Source organism: Salvelinus alpinus, chromosome 8 (assembly GCF_045679555.1).
Source record: "Salvelinus alpinus chromosome 8, SLU_Salpinus.1, whole genome shotgun sequence".
Lineage (NCBI taxonomy): Eukaryota > Metazoa > Chordata > Actinopteri > Salmoniformes > Salmonidae > Salvelinus > Salvelinus alpinus.
The window spans coordinates 19,194,537-19,215,613 of NC_092093.1; the positions used below are offsets into that span (position 1 = coordinate 19,194,537).

General features: G+C 43.5%; 1 protein-coding gene across 1 annotated transcript in view; it reads left to right on the forward strand.

Annotated features, from left to right (window-relative positions):
* LOC139582667 (MAM domain-containing glycosylphosphatidylinositol anchor protein 2-like) overlaps positions 1-21,077 on the forward strand; it is a 407,757-nt gene that overhangs the window by 190,712 nt on the left and 195,968 nt on the right. The window contains exons 4-6 of the mRNA XM_071412871.1: positions 7,589-7,785; positions 12,448-12,580; positions 16,815-17,084. Of these exons, the coding sequence (XP_071268972.1) occupies positions 7,589-7,785; positions 12,448-12,580; positions 16,815-17,084 (600 nt within the window). The remainder of the gene's footprint in view (positions 1-7,588; positions 7,786-12,447; positions 12,581-16,814; positions 17,085-21,077) is intronic.

The window sequence follows — 21,077 nt, forward strand, 5'->3', positions numbered from 1 at the left end:
TCTCTGGAAAATCATTATTTTAGTCTTTTTGGGGTTTACTGCCAGGGCCCAGGTCTGGCAGTACTGCTCTAGCAGGTCCAGGCTCTGCTGTAGGCCATGTGCTGTGGGTGACAGCAGGCACAGGTCATCTGCGAAGAGTAGGCATTTAACCTCTGAATTGTGGAGACTAACACCAGGGGCTGAGGATTTTTCTAGAATAGTGGCCAATTCGTTGATGTAAATATTGAAGAGTGCAGGGCTCAGATTACAACCCTGACGAAGGCCCCGCCCCTGGTTAAAGAATTCTGTTATTTTCTTGCCAATTTTAATGCTGCACGTATTGCCAGTATACATTGATTTAATTATGTCATATGTTTTACCCCCTACACCACTTTCAATAACTTTGTAGAACAGTCCTGTATGCCAAATAGAATCAAATGCTTTTTGGAAGTCGATAAAGCAAGCGTATATTTTGGTATTATTTTGGTGGACATGTTTATCTATCAGCGTGTGTAGGGTGTAAATATGATCAGTTGTGCGATGTTTTGGTATAAATCCAATTTGGCTTTTACTCAAGACATTGTGCTTATTAAGGAAGTTTAGAACTCTTACATTTATAATACTACAGAAAACCTTCCCCAGGTTACTGTTCACACAAATGCCTCTGTAATTGTTAGGATCAAATTTGTCACCGTTTTTAAAGATTGGGGTTATGAGTCCTTGATTCCAGATGTCAGGGAAATAACCTACACTCAGGATCAAATTAAACAGTTTTAATATAGCCAATTGAAATTTTGCACTAGTGAGTTTGAGCATCTCATTTAGGATGCCATCAGGTCCGCATGCCTTTTTAAATTTGAGAGCCTGAAGTTTCTTATAGAGCTCCTGGTCAGTAATTGGGGAGTCCAATGGATTTTGATTGTCCTTTATAGCTTTTTCTAATCCATTCAACTTCTCATGAATTTGGCGTTGTTCTGTGTTTGTGTCAATTTGAACGGTGTTGTAGAGTGTTTTAAAATGGGTTGTCCATATGTCACCATTTTGTATCGCTAATTCCTCTTGTTTAGATTTTTTTATTTGTTTCCAATTTTGCCAGAAGTTGTTTGTGTTTATGGACTCCTCAATTAGCGTCAGCTGCTTTCTGTTGTACTGGGATTTTTTGGTTCTGAGTGTACGTTTATAGAGTTTTAAAGTCTCACAGTAATGAAGGCGTAATTCACCATTATTTGGGTCTCTGTGCTTTTGGTTGGATAGTGTTCTAATTTTTTTCCTTATAATTTTACAATCTGCATCAAACCAGTTGTCATCTGTGATCTTTTTTGTTTTGTTTTTTATCAATTTCAATTGTGCTTCTTTTGCCGTTTGCCTGAATATATAGTTGATGTTTTGTACTGCTAGATTGATGCCTTCTTTACTGTGAGTGAATGTGGTATCCAGAAAGTTATCTAAGAGTGTTTGGATATTTTGGTTCCAGGTTGCTTTCTGGTATTCTTCTGTGCTGTTTTGGGCCCATCTGTATGAATGTCTGATGTTGTACAGCTTGCTGGGCTGTGAATGTGTGGTTGTTTCCATGTCTGCTCTTTTGAGGAACAATGTAATTTGGCTGTGATCAGACAGAGGTGTTAGTGGCTTGACAGTGAATGAGCTGAGAGAGAAAGGGTCAATGTCTGTGATCATATAGTCTACTGTACTGTGGCCAAGAGGTGAGCAGTAGGTGAATCTCCCCAAAGAGTCCCCCCGTAACCTACCATTGACAAAGTACAGACCCAAGCTTCTACAGAGCTGCAACAGATCCCTTCCGTTTTTGTTGACGGTGCTGTCACTGTTGTTTCTATGTTTCTATCTCTCTCTCTCTCTCTCTCTCTCTCTCTCTCTCCCTTTCCCTTGCTCTGTCGCTCTCTGTCTTTGTCCCTTTCGCTCTCTCTTCTCTCTTGCTCTTGTGTCTGAAACGTGAAGAACTCAACATGTATGACTCGCTGGTCATGACTGAGTGGGAGTGAGAGAGGCCAGTGACTTAAAAAGGTTTAACTTGCTGCCACAGAGCGTTGAGCTGTATATGGACATATTCACTTGCCTGCGAACCACCCGTTTAACCTTCAATTGCAAACCCTAACAAATCTGTAGCGGAGCCAGTACCATGGCGTACACACACACACACCTCCTGCGGGCTCTGTAGGTAAGCTTTACAACCATCAGAGTGTGACTCCTGAAGGTAATTGCGGTGTAGTTGACATGCCCCAATCAGGTTCTGCATTCAGAGACACGTGCTCCTGTGATCCTCCATTGAGTGAATTGGGCAGAGAGAAGGGAAGAGCTGGAGTTAAGATGTAGGATTCATACTAACACACAGTACACACACATTCAAGCGAGCATACGCACATGAATACACTCCCAGTACGCACACATGCACGCACACACACATACATACACACCATCCTACCGTCTCCATAATAAATCAGTGTATTTATTTAGAGCAGTTTGCTCTGCCAAAATTAATCCAGTCAATCGCTCTGTCTGTAATGGAATGACGCACAAACACAACACACACTGTAACGTATCTGTGTGTGTATGCCTATGTTTGTGTGTGTGTTTGTGTGCGTGTGTGGAGGGGGGGGGGGGGGGGGGGGGCAGCGTGCTCCCTGGTTAGGCCCTGGTCCTGCGGTATAGCCCAGAGGGGGACAGGACGATGCTGGGAGTCTGATTTAGAGCCAATGAATCCATCGATTAACATCTCCAATTCAGTGCCTCATATCATTTCTTTACGGTTAGCGGTGGAATAGTTGTACAAAATGAGATTAGAGCTCAGTCGCTGCCTTCTTCGTATGCGCAAAAGGTCATCTGTCATCGTTGAGGAGTTTTTAGCATGAGGGCATATCTTGCATTGTTTTTTCTTCATCATTTCCATTTAAATTGCCTGTTTGCGTCGAGAACTGATTGCATCTCAGAGAGAGATGAGAGGGGAAATGGACTAACCCCCTTATAGTTTGTTTGAGTGTGCAAATTGACATAATCTTAAAAAAGCGAGAATTAACATGCTAAAAGACAGAGTTATGATGAACACCCATTGCCAAGGCTTAATTCGTCAGGCGATTAAGATGATTCACTTTGAATCCATTTATTCAACCACGAGCACTTTGCTCAAACAGCCAACTGTTAGGCAGACGGGAAAAACTTCTCTCTGATGTGTTGGGAAACAGAGACATTATTTAACTGAGCTCCCGTTAGGGACAAGAGGGCAACTAAATATTATCTTAAGGAGTGATGGCATCAGTGATGGGTTTGCAGAGGATATTAGGGATTCTTTGCAGACCTTTCTGTCTCCTACAGGACTGTCACTTTGAAGGCTATGCATGCTACATCAGTGATTAGGAAAGTCAATGTGCCCTTGTGTGTGTGTGTGTGTGTGTGTGTGTGTGTGTGTGTGTTAATGCTTGAGTGGGGACCTTTGAGGTTTTCCCATGAGCAGTCAGTGTGTGACATGTACCTGTGATTTGAGTCACTGTGTAGTTATTCTACTGTCTCCTGCATTCCACCTACAGTCAGTAACACAATAGAAAAGGTCTATGTACAGTGTGTGCAAATGTAGTACGATTAGGGAGATAAGGCAATAGCTAGGAGAGTAAATTCAGTCCGTAGATGGAAAGTGAGATTAAAATATATACGAAAAAAACTAGGAAAACGATTATTTACACGGGACAAGACAAAAGACACGTCCGACTGCTACGCCATCTTGGAATAAGTACATGTCAATTACAGAGGCTCTGAACTAAGTGTGACCTTTGAACTTTTCACCATTATTACTACACTTGACACTTACATGTGACTTCTGCTATCAGAATACAAATATCTCATTGAAAAGAAGGGTTGTTGCATTGTGGTCTGATTGTGTTCAGATCTGGCTGACCACTTCAGGAGCTGGTCAGGGACGCTTTGTGTGCGGATTTCTCCTCAGTCTGGACTGTAATCAGGCTACATTAAGAGCATACATTAGGCGACATCATCAGCACTCGGAAGTCTCCAGAAAACGTTTGTTTTTGGGAGCGAAAGACACTTTTTTTCATTAAATGTTGGAGAAAATATGTTCCTAGCGTGTGAGGAACGTGTTTGCTGGCTTTAAAAATGCTAGCCAGCTAGCCTAATTAGAAAAGCTGTGTTTTATTTGTCTAGAGGTATGCTAACCTGTTTGCAAGCGCTTTAGCTTTGCTAGCTAGCTGGCTAGTTACAGAGTTTAGCTGGTTAATTAGCTCAGTAGTTTGCTACAGCCATCAAGGTGTTGTTGTTATTATTGAAAGGTTGCTGGATCGACTGCCCCTGAGCAAGGCAGTTAACCCTCTGTTCCCCAGGCACCGAAGACGTGGATTTCGATTAAGGCAGCCCCCCGCACCTCTGATTCAGAGGGGTTGGGTTAAATGCGGAACACACATTTCAGTTGAAGGCATTCAGTTGTACAACTGACTAGGTATCCCCCTTTCCCTATCAGATGTAGCCTGTTCCACCATTTGCAGAATGCATTCAGGTATTTTAATATAGCGGGGAAAAGGGAATTCGTACACACTCTGGACACGGTAGACACATTCAAATGTAGGTGTAGATGCATGACATATTCAGAATTCCATGATCAGAATACAACAGCTGCATGAACTGTCATTCAAATTGTTTGTTTCACATGTAAGAAAACTCCACGTGAAAATCTCACTTTCACATGTAGATTGAATTTGTGTTATTCTCCTCACATGTGAAAAGGTGGTGTTAACATGTTGCAGTAGCAATTTACACATCTGAAATTGTTCATTCTGTAATGCCATTCTGTAAAAAGTTAACTTAGCCTACAATTCAAGTGCGTTCAAAATAAGTATTTGTTATTTCTGAGCCATCCATTTGGAGTGTTACCGTTGCAGGCTCACGCCTTTCTTCTTCATATGTTGGTCAGTGACCGTTGGAAAAAGCCCAGTGAAAAGAACAGAGAAGCTAGATCTCCGTGTCTCCGTATTTACCCTGTTAAACATGTTATTATTAATGATGTCAGAATTAACCAGTGAAAAGAACAGAGAAGCTAGATCTCCGTGTCTCCGTATTTACCCTGTTAAACATGTTATTATTAATGATGTCAGAATTAACCAGTGAAAAGAACAGAGAAGCTAGATCTCCGTGTCTCCGTATTTACCCTGTTAAACATGTTATTATTAATGATGTCAGAATTAACCAGTGTAAAGAACAGAGAAGCTAGATCTCCGTGTCTCCGTATTTACCCTGTTAATGTAACGGCGTTCCTCCTCCTCTTCATCCGAAGAGGAGGAGCAGGGATTGAACCAAAATGCAGCGTCTTGATATGACATGATTTTTATTTAACAAGACAAAACGAACTATACTTGAATTAACTAACAAAATAACAAAACGAATGTAGACAGACTTGGACCACGAACTTACATGAAACACGAAGAACGAACGAACAAGTACTTACTACAAACAAAACGACGAACGAAACAGTCCCGTATGGTGCAACATAGACACAGACACAGAAGACAACCACCCACGACAAACAATGTGAAAACACCTACCTTAATATGATTCTCAATCAGAGGAGATGAAAACCACCTGCCTCTAATTGAGAACCATATCAGGTCACCCATTTACCAACATAGAAACACATAACATAGACTGCCCACCCAAACTCACGTCCTGACCAACTAACACATACAAAAACTAACAGAAAACAGGTCAGGAACGTGACAGTTAAACATGTTATTATTAATGATGTCAGAATTAACCAGTGAAAAGAACAGAGAAGCTAGATCTCCGTGTCTCCGTATTTACCCTGTTAAACATGTTGTTATTAATGATGTCAGAATTAACCAGTGTAAAGAACAGAGAAGCTAGATCTCCGTGTCTCCGTATTTACCCTGTTAAACATGTTATTATTAATGATGTCAGAGTTAAGCTCAAGTTCACTTTTTGGAGAAAAAAAAAGACATTATCAGAATTCACAGAAAACATAAAACAAGACATCATCTATACTGCTAAAAACAACAATGTGATGTCAAAACAAGGTGACTTTGAGATTAAAGAAAATGTGTTTATCAATTTACCAGATTTTGCTAACTGTTACTTTGGACAAAATCAAGATGTAAATATTATTGTAATCTTAAATTACAGCTCAATTTGAGCAAATTATGAATTTATAATGAATTGTGATTAATCAAAGCAAATCATGCGATTAACTCGATTGAAATGTTTTATCCTTTGACAGCCCTAGTTGACCTTAAAATTTGAAAATGCACATGTGAAAGTGTAGCGGACATGAGTCGGTCATGTTTGCTCATGGTCACGTGATGAGGTAGCCCCACCTGCGACTACAAAATGTGTATTTTCACTCTTGTTCGTATGGTCAAGACGTTGCCTACTCCCATTGGAGATTCTGGTTCTAATCCTGACAGTTACAAAAGCATACGTGAAACATTGGGAAATCAGATGTGTATGAGTAATGTGAAAAAAAAATGCATTTTTCACGTGATTTGTTCACGTGAAAAGTATGTGTGAAACATCACACATGTCCAAAAGTGTCTGACTATATATATAAATATATAGACTACAGTTCAAATGTTTGGTGTCACTCAGAAATGTCCTTTTTTTTGAAAGAAAAGCTAATTTTTTGTCCATTTAAAATAACATCAAATTGATTAGAAATACAGTGTAGACATTGTTAATGTTGTAAATGACTATTGTAGCTGGAAATGGCAGATTTTTAATGGAATATCTACATAGGTGTTCAGTATCTGGAGCATCAGCATTTGTGGGTTCGATTACAGGCTCAAAATGGCCAGAAACAGTCTATTCTTATTCTGAGAAATTAAGGCTATTCCATGCGAGAAATTGCCAAGAAACTGAAGATCTCCTACAACGCTGTGTACTACTCCCTTCACAGAACAGCGTAAACTGTCTCTAACCAGAATAGAAAGAGGAGTGGGAGGCCCTGGTGCACAACTGAGCAAGAGGACAAGTACATTATAGTTTTTAGTTTGAGAAACAGACGCCTCACAAGTCCTCAACTGGCAGCTTCATTAAATAGTACCCGCAAAACAGTGAAGAGGCGACTCCGGGATGCTGGCCTTCTAGGCAGAGTTCCCCTGTCCAGTGTGTGTGTTCTTTCGCCCATCTTAATCTTTTCTTTTTATTGGCCAGTCTGAGATATTTTCTTTGCAACTCTGCCTAGAAGGCCAGCATCCCGGAGTCGCCTCTTCCCTGTTGACGTTGAGACTGGTGTTTTGCGGGTACTATTTAATGAAGCTGCCAGTTGAGGACTTGTGAGGCTTCTGTCATTTACAACATTAACAATGTCTATACTGTATTTCTGATCAATTTGATGTTGTTTAAATGGACAATTTTTTATATTTTCTTTCAAAAACAAGGACATTTCTAAGTGACCCCAAACTTTTGAACAGTAGTGGAAAAAAAATTCACGTGGTGTTGATCATCGATAATGCAAATGTCTTATTGGTTAGGTAGCCATTCAATTGATCTCTCAAGGCATTCATTACTTGCCTGATGTATTTATTGATTGATTGATCAATAGATTGTCCTCTCCTCTTCCCCTGTTCCTCTCTGTCTCCAGTCCTGGATGACCCTGTAGTGACGGTGCACCAGAGTGTAGGAGAGGCCAAAGAGCAGTTCTACTATGAGAGGACGGTGTTCCTGCGCTGCATGGCTAACTCCAACCCCCCTGTCCGCTACAGCTGGCACCGCGGACGAGATGTCCTCTCACAGGGCTCTGACAAGGGAGTGGAGATCTACGAACCATTCTTCACACAGGTAAGAATGAGACAATATACTATAGACCTAATGTCTATAGGTAAGTCTATAAGGCGGGTATATGGAGACATCTCAGTACTTTACACTCTGGATGGGTATAGGTAAGTCTATAGGGCGGAGTATGTAGAGACATCTCAGTACTTTACACTCTGGATGGGTATAGGTAAGTCTATAGGGTGGAGTATGTAGAGACATCTCAGTACTTTACACTCTGGGTGGGGAGATATGTATTTAAATAATGAGGGTGTGCCCAGAGACTGCTAGTCGAAAGAGAGAGGGGAAAATGGGAGTGGGAATGAGAATGAAGGAAAGAAAGAGAGAAAGAAAGAAAGAAGTAGGAGAGAGAGCAAGACACAGAGTGGGCTATTAAAGATCATACAAGCAAGAGAGCCTGAGGTAGCTGGCTGCCCTTCCGAGCCCCCTGTTCCCTCATCTTCCTCTCCTCTCTCAGCCTACCTCTTTTTTCCCCTCCTCTTTTGTCCACTTCTCTCTTATTCCCTTCTCTCTCTCTCTCCCCTCCTCTCCTCTTCTCTTTCTTCTTTTCTCTCCTCCCCCAGCCCATGTCTTATTTTTCCTCCTGCTCTGTCCTGATCCCTCCTCCTCTCTTGTCTTCCCTCTCTTCCCTCCTCTTCCCTTCAGTCCATCTCTTCTCCAATTCCTTCCTCTCATCCTCCTTTCCCAAGCCCACTTTCCTTTCGTCTCTCTTCTCCTCTCCCAGTCCACCTCTTCTTTTCCCTCCTCCTCTGTCCTCTTCTCTATCTTCCCTCAGCCCACCAAGCGTTTGGATAGAGCAGGGGTGGCATTTCAAACCCATCATGGGAATATGCCCTTGGTAATTAGCCAAGAAGTGACCCGCTTTCATTGAGGGCTTCCTCCTCCTCCTCTCTCTTCCCTCCTCCTCTCCCTCCTCTTCTTCCCTGGCATGCATTATTCCCTGTGGTAGGCAGAAGAATAACAGGAAGATCAGGAGATATGTTTGAAGCCACCACATTTGTTTTCCCATTGCTAAATGCTAGATTACCGTTTCTCTCTGGCGGAGGTTAGGAGAAGAGGAGAGAGGGATGGTGTTATCAAATAAAATGTTATTCGTCACATGCTTCGTTAACAACAGGTCTAGACTAACAGTGAAATGCTTACGGGCCCTTCCCAACAATTCCGATAGATAGAAAATAGAGAAATAATAGAAAAGTAAAAAACATAACAATAAAACTATGAATAAATACACAATGAGTAACGATAACTTGGCAATATACACGGGGTACCAGTACTAAGTCGATGTGCAGGGGTTCGACGTAATTGAGTTATATATGTACATATAACTAGGAAGAAAGTGACAGATAATAAACAGTAGCAGCAGCGTATGTGATGAGTAAAAAAAGTTGACTCGTCACATACACTTTGTGTAGTCCACGATCAGCTCCTGCCAGTTCTCAGACCTCCTCCTTATAGGCTGTCTGATCGTCATTGGTGATGATGCCTTCCGTCATGTCGTCTGTAAACTTAATGATGGTGTTGGAGTTGTGCACGGCCACACAGATGTGGGTGAACGTGGAGTACAGGAGGGGACTTAGCTCTCACTCCTGAGGGGCCCCCATGTTGACGGTCGTGTTGACGGTCAGTGTGGTGGATGTGTTGTTGCCTAGGTTCTGACAGCTGATGCTTAAAGTTAGAGAGGGAGATATAAGTCTCCAGCTTCAGTGATTTTTGCAATTCGTTCCAGTCATTGGCAGCAGAGAACTGGAAGGAAAGGTGGCCAAAGGAAGTGTTGGCTTTGGGGATGACCGGTGAAATATACCTGCTGGAGCGCGTGCTATGGGTGGGTGTTGCTATGGTGACAATTGAGCTGAGATAACGCTGGGCTTTACATAGCAAAGTCTTATAGATGACCTGGAGCCAGTGGGTTTGGCGACGAATATGTAGCAAGGGCCAGCCAACGAGAACATACAGGTCGCAGTGGTGGGTAGTATATGGCGCTTTGGTGACAAAACCGATGGCACTGTGATAGACTACATCCAGTTTGCTGAGTAGAGTGTTGGAGGCTATTTTGTAAATGACATTGCCGAAGTCAAGGATCGGTAGGATAGTCAGTTTTACGAGGGTACGTTTGGTAGCATGAGTGAAGGAGGCTTTGTTGAGAAATAGGAAGCCGATTCTAGATTTAATTTTGGTTTGTAGCATTTACAAGCAGTTGGAGGCCACAGAAGGAGTGTTGTATGGCATTGAAGCTCGTTTGGAGGTTTGTTAACACAGTGTCCAAAGAAGGGCTGGATGTATACAGAATGGTGTCATCTGCGTAGAGGTGGATCAGAGAATCACCAGCAGCAAGAGCGACATCATTGATATATACAGAGAAAAGAATCGGCCCGAGAATTGAACCCTGTGGCACCCCCATAGAGACTGCCAGAGGTCCGGACAAGAGGCCCTCCGATTTGATACACTGAACTCTATCTGAGAAGTAGTTGGTGAACCAGGCGAAGCAGTCATTTGAGAAACCAAGGCTATTGAATCTGCTGATAAGAATGCGATGATTGACAGAGTCGAAAGCCTTGGCCAGGTCGATGAAGATGGCTGCACATTACTGTCTTTTATCGATGGCGGTTATGATATCGTTTAGGGCCATGAGCATGGCTGAGGTGCACCCATGAGCAGCTCGGAAACCAGATTGCATAGTGGAGAAGGTATGGTGGGATTCGAAATGGTCGGTGATCTGTTTGTTAACTTGGCTTTCGAAGATTTTAGAAAGGCAGAGCAGGATGGATATAGATCTATAACAGTTTGCGTCTAGAGTGTCTCCCCCTTTGAAGAGGGGTATGACCGCGGCAGCTTTCCAATCTTTGGGGATCTCAGACGAAAGAGACGTTGAACAGGCTAGTAATAGGGGTTGCAACAATTTTAGAAAGAGAGGGTCCAGATTGTCTAGAATGAAGTTATGGTCAGATTTGCCAAGTGGAGGGCGAGGGAGAGCTTTGTATGCATTTCTGCGTGTGAAGTAAAGGTGATCAATTATTTTTTTGTTGCCTTTAGTTGCACAGGTGACATGCTGGTAGAATTTCAGTTTGCCTGCACCGCCTCTGGATGAGCATCTTCTTGTTTTCTTATGGCCCTATACAGCTCGTTGAGTGTTTGTGGTGGTAAATAGACAGCTATGGAAAATATAGATGAAAACTCTTTTGGTAAATAGTATGGTCTACAGCTTATTCTAACTCAGGCAAGCAGAACATTGAGACTTCCTTAATATTATAGATTATGAGTGGAGGGAGAGAGCAATGATGTTAGAGGTGGAGAGGAGTGAAGGATGGTGCTGACTTATGTTGAGAGGTCATTTTAGAACAATCCGACCAGGTCTTGTTGACATGGCCGTTGAAAGCTTTACTGGCGTGGGCGTGTTGATCACACAGCTGTGTGTCTATGCATCCAGACCAACAATGCATCCAGACTCTTCATCCTTCATTCATCTATCCATATACCCTTATAAGGCCATCCCCAACACCCTTTCATTCCTTCATTAATTCCTTCATCCATTTCTCTGTTTTACAGCCCCTCTATCTCTCTCTATCCTTTCCCATTCTTACCCACCTTTATCCCTCTTGTCATCGTTCCCTCCAATCCGTTACATCTCTCACACAAGCCTTATTCTTTCACCCATCCCTCCTTCCAAATGTATTTTCTATATCTCCATTCTTTTCTGCCCACATTTTATTGTCTAACCTCTCTCATATCCTCGTCCATCCCACCCCCTATGTTCCTTCCTCCAACCACCCTCATCCCTCTCTCCCTCCCTTCCTCCTCCACCTTGTCTTCCAAATTGATTTTTATTCCAATGTGTCTCCCACTGTTTTAAACTGGCCTCTGAATCATCCTCCCGCCAGACACATCTTCCACTATCAGCCAAAACCAGAGAGAAGGAGGAGGTAAAGCAACTGCAGCCACAGACTGAGTCCATCCCTCCCTCCCTAATCAAATACAATTAACATCTGAATGCCATGCAGTAGACTGATGATCATTGGGGAGAATGAAAGAGATGAGCGATTAGAGTTTGTGGGGACTGTGATTGTGGTTCGTGAGGACTATGATTACGGCTTGTGAGGACTGATGTGCCAGGCTGACTGAAGTCCTAATCTGACCCCCTGGTGGAGAGGAAGAAGATCAAAGACTCTCATCACATCCCATCACAGGGCTCTAGCTGGGCCTGTCTGGAGTCACTGTCTCTGTCTGTCAGGCTACTGTGTGGTGTTGGTGGAGGAGACAACAGACACGTGATGTAGCGGTGAAGACCAAGTTGTGTGATCCGTGGTGTCATCTGCACAATGGTTTCGCAACAGATTAAATAAGGGTAAACTGTGATTTGTATTATGACTTGTTTTACAGTAAAGTTCATGAACTATGCTACATTTGGAAACATGCAGATTTGTTCCTGGTTCCGTGATTTACAGTAAATGTGAATGGCATAGGGTTGCAACATTCCAGAAACTGTCCAAAGGTTTTCCAGGTTTTTGAGAAATCCTGGTTTGTAGGATTATCAGAATCAGAAGGGAGGGAATCATCCAACCGCAATTTCTGAAAAATGTAAAAGCCCTAAATGAACAGTGTTTATTATTGTATTCATTCTATTCACACACATTTTCACACTAGTGTTATTCTGATTGTGTATCTGAGCTGCAGGGGGAGACGAAGATCTTGAAGCTGAAGAACCTTCGTCCTCAAGACTATGCCAACTACAGCTGCATCGCTTCTGTTAGGAACGTCTGTGGCATTTCAGACCGAAACATTGTCTTCAAACTCACCAACAAGACAGGTCAGTCTTCAAACTCACCAACAAGACAGGTCAGTCTTCAAACTCACCAACAAGACAGAGTTGATGTTTTTAATTTTGCAATTTATAACACAATAGAACCCCAAATGTGGATTCAATGTATAAAAACATTTGTTGAGGATAACATAAAAAAGTGAAATACTTATTTCCATTGTGGTCCTCTTCAAAAAAATCAAACATGTTACACATTCACATCTAAAAGCTGAATTCTAGTAAACATCACATGGCCAAAATAATGAAACAACTGTGCAAAGACTAAAACATACCACACTTCAATAGTCCTCCTGATAACAGTGGTGTCTCTCCTTGGGAATAGCTCGCAGAACTAGCCGGCCAGCATCCTACACTGTCCAAACATAAACAAATATAATATTGTCTAAAACTCACTAACAAGATGGGTTAGTCTTCAAACTCACTAACACGAGGGGTTAGTCTTTAAAGTCATGAACAAGACATGTTAGTCTTCAAACTCACTAACAAGATGGGGTTAGTCTCCAAACTCACTAACACGAGGGGTTAGTCTTTAAACTCACTAACAAGAGGGGGTTAGTCTCCAAACTCACTAACACGAGAGGTTCGTCTTTAAACTCACTAACAAGAGGGGTTAGTCTTTAAACTCACTAACAAGAGGGGGTTAGTCTCCAAACTCACTAACACGAGGGGTTCGTCTTTAAACTCACTAACAAGAGGGGTTAGTCTTTAAACTCACTAACAAGAGGGGTTAGTCTTCAAACTCACTAATAAGAGGGGGTTAGTCTCCAAACTCACTAACACGAGAGGTTAGTCTTTAAATTCACTAACAAGAGGGGGTTAGTCTCCAAACTCACTAACAATAGGGGGTTAGTCTTCAAAATCACTAACAAGAGGGGGTTAGTCTCCAAACTCACTAATAAGAGGGGGTTAGTCTTCAAACCCACTAACACGAGGGGGTTAGTCTCCAAACTCACTAACACGAGGGGGTTAGTCTTCAAAATCACTAACAAGAGGGGGTTAGTCTTCAAAATCACTAACAAGAGGGGCTTAGTCTCCAAACTCACTAATACGAGGGGGTTAGTCTTCAAACCCACTAACACGAGGGGTTAGTCTCCAAACTCACTAACACGAGGGGTTAGTCTTTAAACTCACTAACAAGAGGGGGTTAGTCTCCAAACTCACTAACAAGAGGGGTTAGTCTTCAAACTCACTAATAAGAGGGGGTTAGTCTTCAAAATCACTAACAAGAGGGGGTTAGTCTTCAAACCCACTAACAAGAGGGGGTTAGTCTTCAAACTCACTAACAAGAGGGGGTTAGTCTCCAAACTCACTAACAAGACATGTTAGTCTTTAAACTCACTAACAAGAGGGGATTAGTCTCCAAACTCACTAACAAGAGGGGGTTAGTCTTCAAACTCACTAACAAGAGGGGGTTAGTCTTCAAACTCACTAATAAGAGGGGGTTAGTCTTCAAGAGGGGGTTAGTCTCCAAACTCACTAATAAGAGGGGGTTAGTCTCCAAAATCACTAACAAGAGGGGGTTAGTCTCCAAACTCACTAACAAGAGGGGGTTAGTCTTCAAAATCACTAACAAGAGGGGGTTAGTCTCCAAACTCACTAATAAGAGGGGGTTAGTCTTCAAACCCACTAACAAGAGGGGGTTAGTCTTCAAAATCACTAATAAGAGGGGGTTAGTCTCCAAACTCACTAATAAGAGGGGGTTAGTCTCCAAACTCACTAATAAGAGGGGGTTAGTCTTCAAACTCACTAACCCGAGGGGGTTAGTCTCCAAACTCACTAACACGAGGGGTTAGTCTTTAAACTCACTAACAAGAGGGGGTTAGTCTTCAAACCCACTAACAAGAGGGGGTTAGTCTTTAAAATCACTAACAAGAGGGGGTTAGTCTTCAAACCCACTAACAAGAGGGGGTTAGTCTTCAAAATCACTAACAAGAGGGGGTTAGTCTTCAAACCCACTAACAAGAGGGGGTTAGTCTTCAAAATCACTAACAAGAGGGGGTTAGTCTCCAAACTCACTAACAAGAGGGGTTACTCTTCAAACTCACTAACAAGAGGGGGTTAGTCTTCAAACTCACTAACAAGAGGGGGTTAGTCTTCAAAATCACTAACAAGAGGGGGTTAGTCTCCAAACTCACTAACAAGAGGGGTTAGTCTTCAAACTCACTAACAAGAGGGGGTTAGTCTTCAAACTCACTAACAAGAGGGGGTTAGTCTTCAAAATCACTAACAAGAGGGGGTTAGTCTCCAAACTCACTAACAAGAGGGGGTTAGTCTTCAAACTCACTAACAAGAGGGGGTTAGTCTTCAAACTCACTAACAAGAGGGGGTTAGTCTTCAAACTCACTAACAAGAGGGGTTAGTCTTCAAACTCACTAACAAGAGGGGGTTAGTCTTCAAACTCACTAACAAGAGGGGATTAGTCATCAAACCTATACTAACAAGAGGGGGTTAGTCTCACTAGCAATGCAGGTTAGTAGCTTAAAACTTAAAGCCGATTTATGGTCAATCTGATATCTGCAGTGGCCATGCAGCATTTACCAATGCGGCCTCCGCAGAAGTCAGAGCATTCATACTTCTTGCACTTCGGGGAGCTGTCATACGCATCCAATAAATTGGTCGGCACCACTTATAAGGCACCACTCGTAGTGATTCAGGGCTAATCTCAATAGCCAGCCAGCTAATTACGAGCAATTGGCAAAACAAAAAGACAAGTGCTTGACATAGGAGCACAGCCAAGATTGCATGACGTAAAAAGACAGCACCATTTTCCCACCTCCATCTCCGCTTCAACCCTTAATAAAAAAAAAAGTGCTTTATGAGTTTGTCCCGCAACTGGCTCCACTTCTTGTGGCAAGCTTCCGCTTCCATAGATGAGGTAAAGAGGTCAATAGAATTAGACCAAAACAATGGAAATGCCATGGAAACGTTTTGGGGAATGATCTCATGAAGGAAAGATCCGGAATCTCCTCTTTGACCGTCAGCAAAATTAGCCTACATTTAGGCTATGTGTATTTTACACTATGCTGAGGTAAAAATCAATACTTGTATTGATGTCAACCCCAATACATGTTTGTCATCATCACCAATCAGCTGCATTACAGTTGAAAACGACTTTGACTACCACCACTGATTTATGTATGCTAGCTATGCTACCAGCTTATACGGACAGCAGTTAGCATTTAGCTGTCACTTCTTCTAAATCTGAAAAGGGACAACTTCTAAACGTTATGCAGTGAAAACATCCAAATATATCCAAATCAGACTTTAGTAAGCACATTGTGGGACTGTCACAATACCTTTTTACCACATCTATTCCCATTACCTCCCCAACCTCTTTCCAGGAGTTCAAACTCATTTTCGCATCCCTACATGAGGTATCATCAAGATGTTGATATTTGCAAACTTGTTCTGATAGCCTTTCATCAAGGTTCTCCATGTTTGTTGTGAAGGAAATTGTCAAATAAGTCAGTTGGTGTTTATACAGGATGTACATCCCCCACCTACCATTAACCAATTATGTCAGTGCAGAGCTATACGGTGCTATGCAGAGCCCTTTGCATTGTAACAAAATTTGGGAGGCGCACAGCATTTCAGTAAGGAGCTTGATTTGGCCTCCGAAGGCTCCGCAATTGCATCACATCCTTCGTATGGATCCTCGGCACTACATTGCCGGATCAAGCATAAATCATGTTTACCAACAAGACAGGTCAGTCTCCAAACTCACCAACAAGACAGGTCAGTCTCCAAACTCACCAACAAGACAGGTTAGTCTCCAAACTCACCAACAAGACAGATTAGTCTACAAACTCACCAACAAGACAGATTAGTCTACAAACTCACCAACAAGACAGATTAGTCTCCAAACTCACCAACAAGACAGGTTAGTCTCCAAACTCACCAACAAGACAGGTTAGTCTTCAACCTCACCAACAAGACAGAGTAGTCTCCAAACTCACCAACAAGACAGGTTAGTCTTCAAACTCACCAACAAGACAGATTAGTCTCCAAACTCACCAACAAGACAGATTAGTCTCCAAACTCACCAACAAGAGAGATTAGTCTTCAAGCTCACCAACAACACAGATTAGTCTTCAAACCCAACAACAAGACAGAATTGTCTTCAAACTCACCAACAAGACAGGTTGGTCTTCGATTTCACCAACAAGACATGCACCATCAAGTATATAAGAAAACACCAAACCTCTAACCTCTTCCTCTCCAGTGTCTCCGTCCATCAAGCTGCTAGTGGAAGACCCCATCGTGGTGAACCCTGGCCAGACGGTGTCCCTGGTATGTATCACTACGGGTGGGGAGCCCAAACCAACGCTGAGCTGGGTCAGCAGCTCCGACAGCCTGCCTGAGAAAAGTGTGGTAAAGGGTGGAACACTCACCCTGCCGGCCATCACCTCAGACGAGGCTGGTGTATACAGCTGTCTGGCCACTAACAACGTGGGCAACCCGGCCAAGAAGTCTACCACGATAGTGGTCAGAGGTGAGAGAGGGAGGGAGGGAGGGAGGGAGGGAGGGAGGGAGGGAGGGAGGGAGGGAGGGAGGGAGGGAGGGAGGGAGGGAGGGAGGGAGGGAGGAAGGATCAGGGCTGGGTGTTGGTGTAGGTCTAACATATAATATAAAGTATAATCCTTAGAACATCACGGTCGGCCATGTCAAGAGGTTCCAACGTCTTGGTGTAATGACATGGACTGTGATGGACTGACAGATGCAAGGTCAGACATTTGAGTCCCACTCAGGCTACTCATGGGCTATATCTGTTGTTTTTTTGGGTGGGGGCAACTTTTTATTCAGTTTTGTCATTTTTCTTTTTCAGAGAGGGGGTTACAGGTACAAAACAAAACAATCGAATAAATGCATACAAAGATATACCAAACCCATTCCCCCCCAAATAATAACTGTATCTACTGGTTAAATGGGAGAAAGTGTGGTGGATCCCATCTAAGAGCCAACATCTTTTTTTGCGGCAGTGCTGCCAGAGGTAATCTCTGATTGATTGAGATTCAAGGAGCTTTCATCGTTAAGTAACATAATAGATGGAAAGCATTGCATATTTAAATTCATGCACCTCTAAATTAATTTTGTAACTTTTCTTATCAGATTTTCACCATTCAAATAACAGGAATGGTTACTACAGTATGTTAGCATAATGTTACAACGATTGACAGATCTCATTGTGGATGTTACCTTAGAATATTGATCCTACAACATACAGCGCCAGCTGGCGACACATAAAGACTATATCCTCATAGCACATACAGGGGCGAAGCCCAAAGAATGGGGATGCATGTGAAACCACTCATTAAAGAGGCTTATTAACAGGCCAATTAGAGTCATTAAGCCAAGGCAGTCTAGCTGAAGGCACTGCAGGCTGTTTGGCTATCAACTGGGATAAGGACTTAGTGTCCAAGGCTCTTCCCCTCGTGGTAATTAACCCATGGAACAGTCAATAATTGTAGACTTGCCTTTGGGAGCAGCCAATGGGATGAAGCCTTAGTTTTCAAGGCTCTTCCCCTCAAGGTAATTGACACATGGAGCAGCCAATAGTTAAATTGTCTTTGGAGGAGCCATCGGTGTTCGTATAGCAGTTTGATTTATACAAAAGGAGTCTCTAATGTTGTGGTGAATTGGTATAATATTGAGTGGAAGACTGTGCTGCCTATTAAATATGAGGTCCCAGAAACTGGGAAGGCAGCAGTGAAGTAGGACAAACCTTAGCACAGTGCATTTGGACATGCTGAATATGACAGCTGGTTAGGATAGTGGTGGTGTGTGTGCGTGTGCATGTGTGTATGTGTGTGCACGCATTTGTCTGTTTGTGTGTGTGCATATGTGTGTGTGCGTGTGAACAGATATGACACAATATGTGTGTTAGTTTATGTTTTATGTATTTGTGTGTGTATGTGTGTGTATGTGTGTGTGTGTGTGCGTGTGCGTGTGCGTGTGCGTGTGTGCATGTTTGTGTGAGGTTGTTGATCACACCCCTAGTCCTTGAGAAGCCCTCTCATGCGGGTGATGCCAAAGGGGCTGTCTGTTTTTCACAGATCTGTCCTCAGCAGATGGTGGCGTTTCTGCCCATGCTGTCCCACCAGCCGGACTGGCTCACCCCCCCCCCCCTACAGTGCTTTGTGTGTGTGTGTGTGTGTGTGTGTGTGTGTGTGTGTGTGTGTGTGTGTGTGTGTGTGTGTGTGTGTGTGTGTGTGTGTGTGTGTGTGTGTGTGTGTGTGTGTGTGTGTGTGTGTGTGTGTGTGTGTGTTTAGTTTGCCCCCTGCAACGGCTCAGCATGCTGTTGGCTCACCACAGCTCTACTGCCATGACCCTTTAATGCATTAACAGAACAAGACACGTCTCCAAGTGCAGAGCCCAGATCTCAGGACTATGTTTGGCAACAAAAGGACACTTTAGTGACACAATGACCTGGACAATGGATGAGAGCTGTTCTCCAATGGATGAGAGCTGTTCTCGGCCTCTGTCAACACAAGGTCTATTCGTTAGAGAATGTGTTCGCTGCAAGGTACATGTGTGCGTGAACGTTGCATCCCTGTGCGTTTCATCCTTGTGCATTTTTAAAGCGGTTTGATTTGCGGGTGTGTGATGTGGGGAAGTGACTGGTGCTGGAGGTATCAAACATTCAGAATCAAACAATGTTCTGATGTTCTGTCGTTGTCTCGTCGTTTTGTCGTCTCGTTGCTTCGCCTGACAATTCCTCCAGGACTTTCTTCTTTCCAGACAACTCCAAAGGATACATCAGACATTCCAGTCAGTGAACACACACACACACACATGCATAGGCACAACCTCCCCCCAAACACACTCACACTCACCCAGGCCCTACACACTCTGTAAAGGCTGTTCTGTGTTATTAATAACACTGATATTAATAACACAGAACACCTGCAATGGGTTTCATCGTGGGCCTCCCTCCCGCTGATGTTATGTAGACAGTTTGTTAAGAAAAACAACCCCCTCATGACGTGACGTGTAACAAACTGTCTTTTAGCGTGTAAATCAACATGTGAATGACCCTTATCAAATGTGCTCTGGAATAAATTGTTGTCCTGAGACGCATATATTTCCATTTATAAATGACAAATGTAATGGTCCGGATGGACGTGACCTGGCAGACAGACTGCAGAGTTGGGCAGCGGAGTGCATGTGTGTGTCCTGCTGGCCGCTGACTGAACTTGTCAATTAACCCAGAGGTCAACCACAAAGTCATTCACAGTATCAATGGCATGTCACTCGTCTCCATTCATACATTGGCATGTGTCACTGTGTGTGTGAGTGTGTGTGAGCATTAACGTGTGGAGGCAGGGTGTGCATGGGTGTGTGATGATAATCAGAAAGGGGTGTGTGGTGGGGGTCCGGGGTTGGACGGTGGGTGTGTGTGTGCCGGAGGTCTGTTTGGCTGGGGACTGGTACTAATGTCTTTGTCCCCTGTATGTTTTTACCATTTCTAACGTCACTGAGAGGAGGTAGGTAGCAGGTAGACTAGAGGAGAGGAGGTAGGTATCAGGTAGAATAGAGGAGAGGTAGGTAGCAGGTAGAATAGAGGAGAGGAGGTAGGTAGCAGGTAGACTAGAGGAGAGGAGGTAGGTAGCAGGTAGACTAGAGGAGAGGAAGGAGGTAGCAGGTAGACTAGAGGAGAGGATGTAGGTAGCAGGTAGACTAGAGGAGAGGAGGTAGGTAGCAGGTAGACTAGAGGAGAGGAGGTAGGTATCAGGTAGACTAGAGGAGAGGATGTAGGTAGCAGGTAGAATAGAGGAGAGGAGGTAGGTAGCAGGTAGAATAGAGGAGAGGAGGTAGGTATCAGGTAGACTAGAGGAGAGGAGGTAGGCAGCAGGTAGAATAGAGGAGAGGAGGTAGGTAGCAGGTAGAATAGAGGAGAGGAGGTAAGTAGCAGGTAGACTAGAGGAGAGGAGGTAGGTAGCAGGTAGACTAGAGGAGAGGAGTCAGGTATCAGGTAGACTAGAGGAGAGGAGGTAGGTAGCAGGTAGACTAGAGGAGAGGAGGTAGGTAGCAGGTAGACTAGAGGAGAGGAGATAGGTATCAGGTAGACTAGAGGAGAGGATGAAGGTATCAGGTAGACTAGAGGAGAGGAGGTAGGTAGCAGGTAGACTAGAGGAGAGGAGGTAGGTAGCAGGTAGACTAGAGGAGAGGAGGTAGGTATCAGGTAGACTAGAGGAGAGGAGGTAGGTATCAGGTAGACTAGAGGAGAGGAGGTAGGTATCAGGTAGACTAGAGGAGAGGAGGTAGGTAGCAGGTAGACTAGAGGAGAGGAGGTAGGTTTCAGGTAGACTAGAGGAGAGGAGGTAGGTAGCAGGTAGACTAGAGGAGAGGAGGTAGGTAGCAGGTAGACTAGAGGAGAGGAGGTATGTAGCAGGTAGACTAGAGGAGAGGAGGTAGGTAGCAGGTAGACTAGAGGAGAGGAGGTAGGTAGCAGGTAGACTAGAGGAGAGAGGAGTGGAGAGGAGGT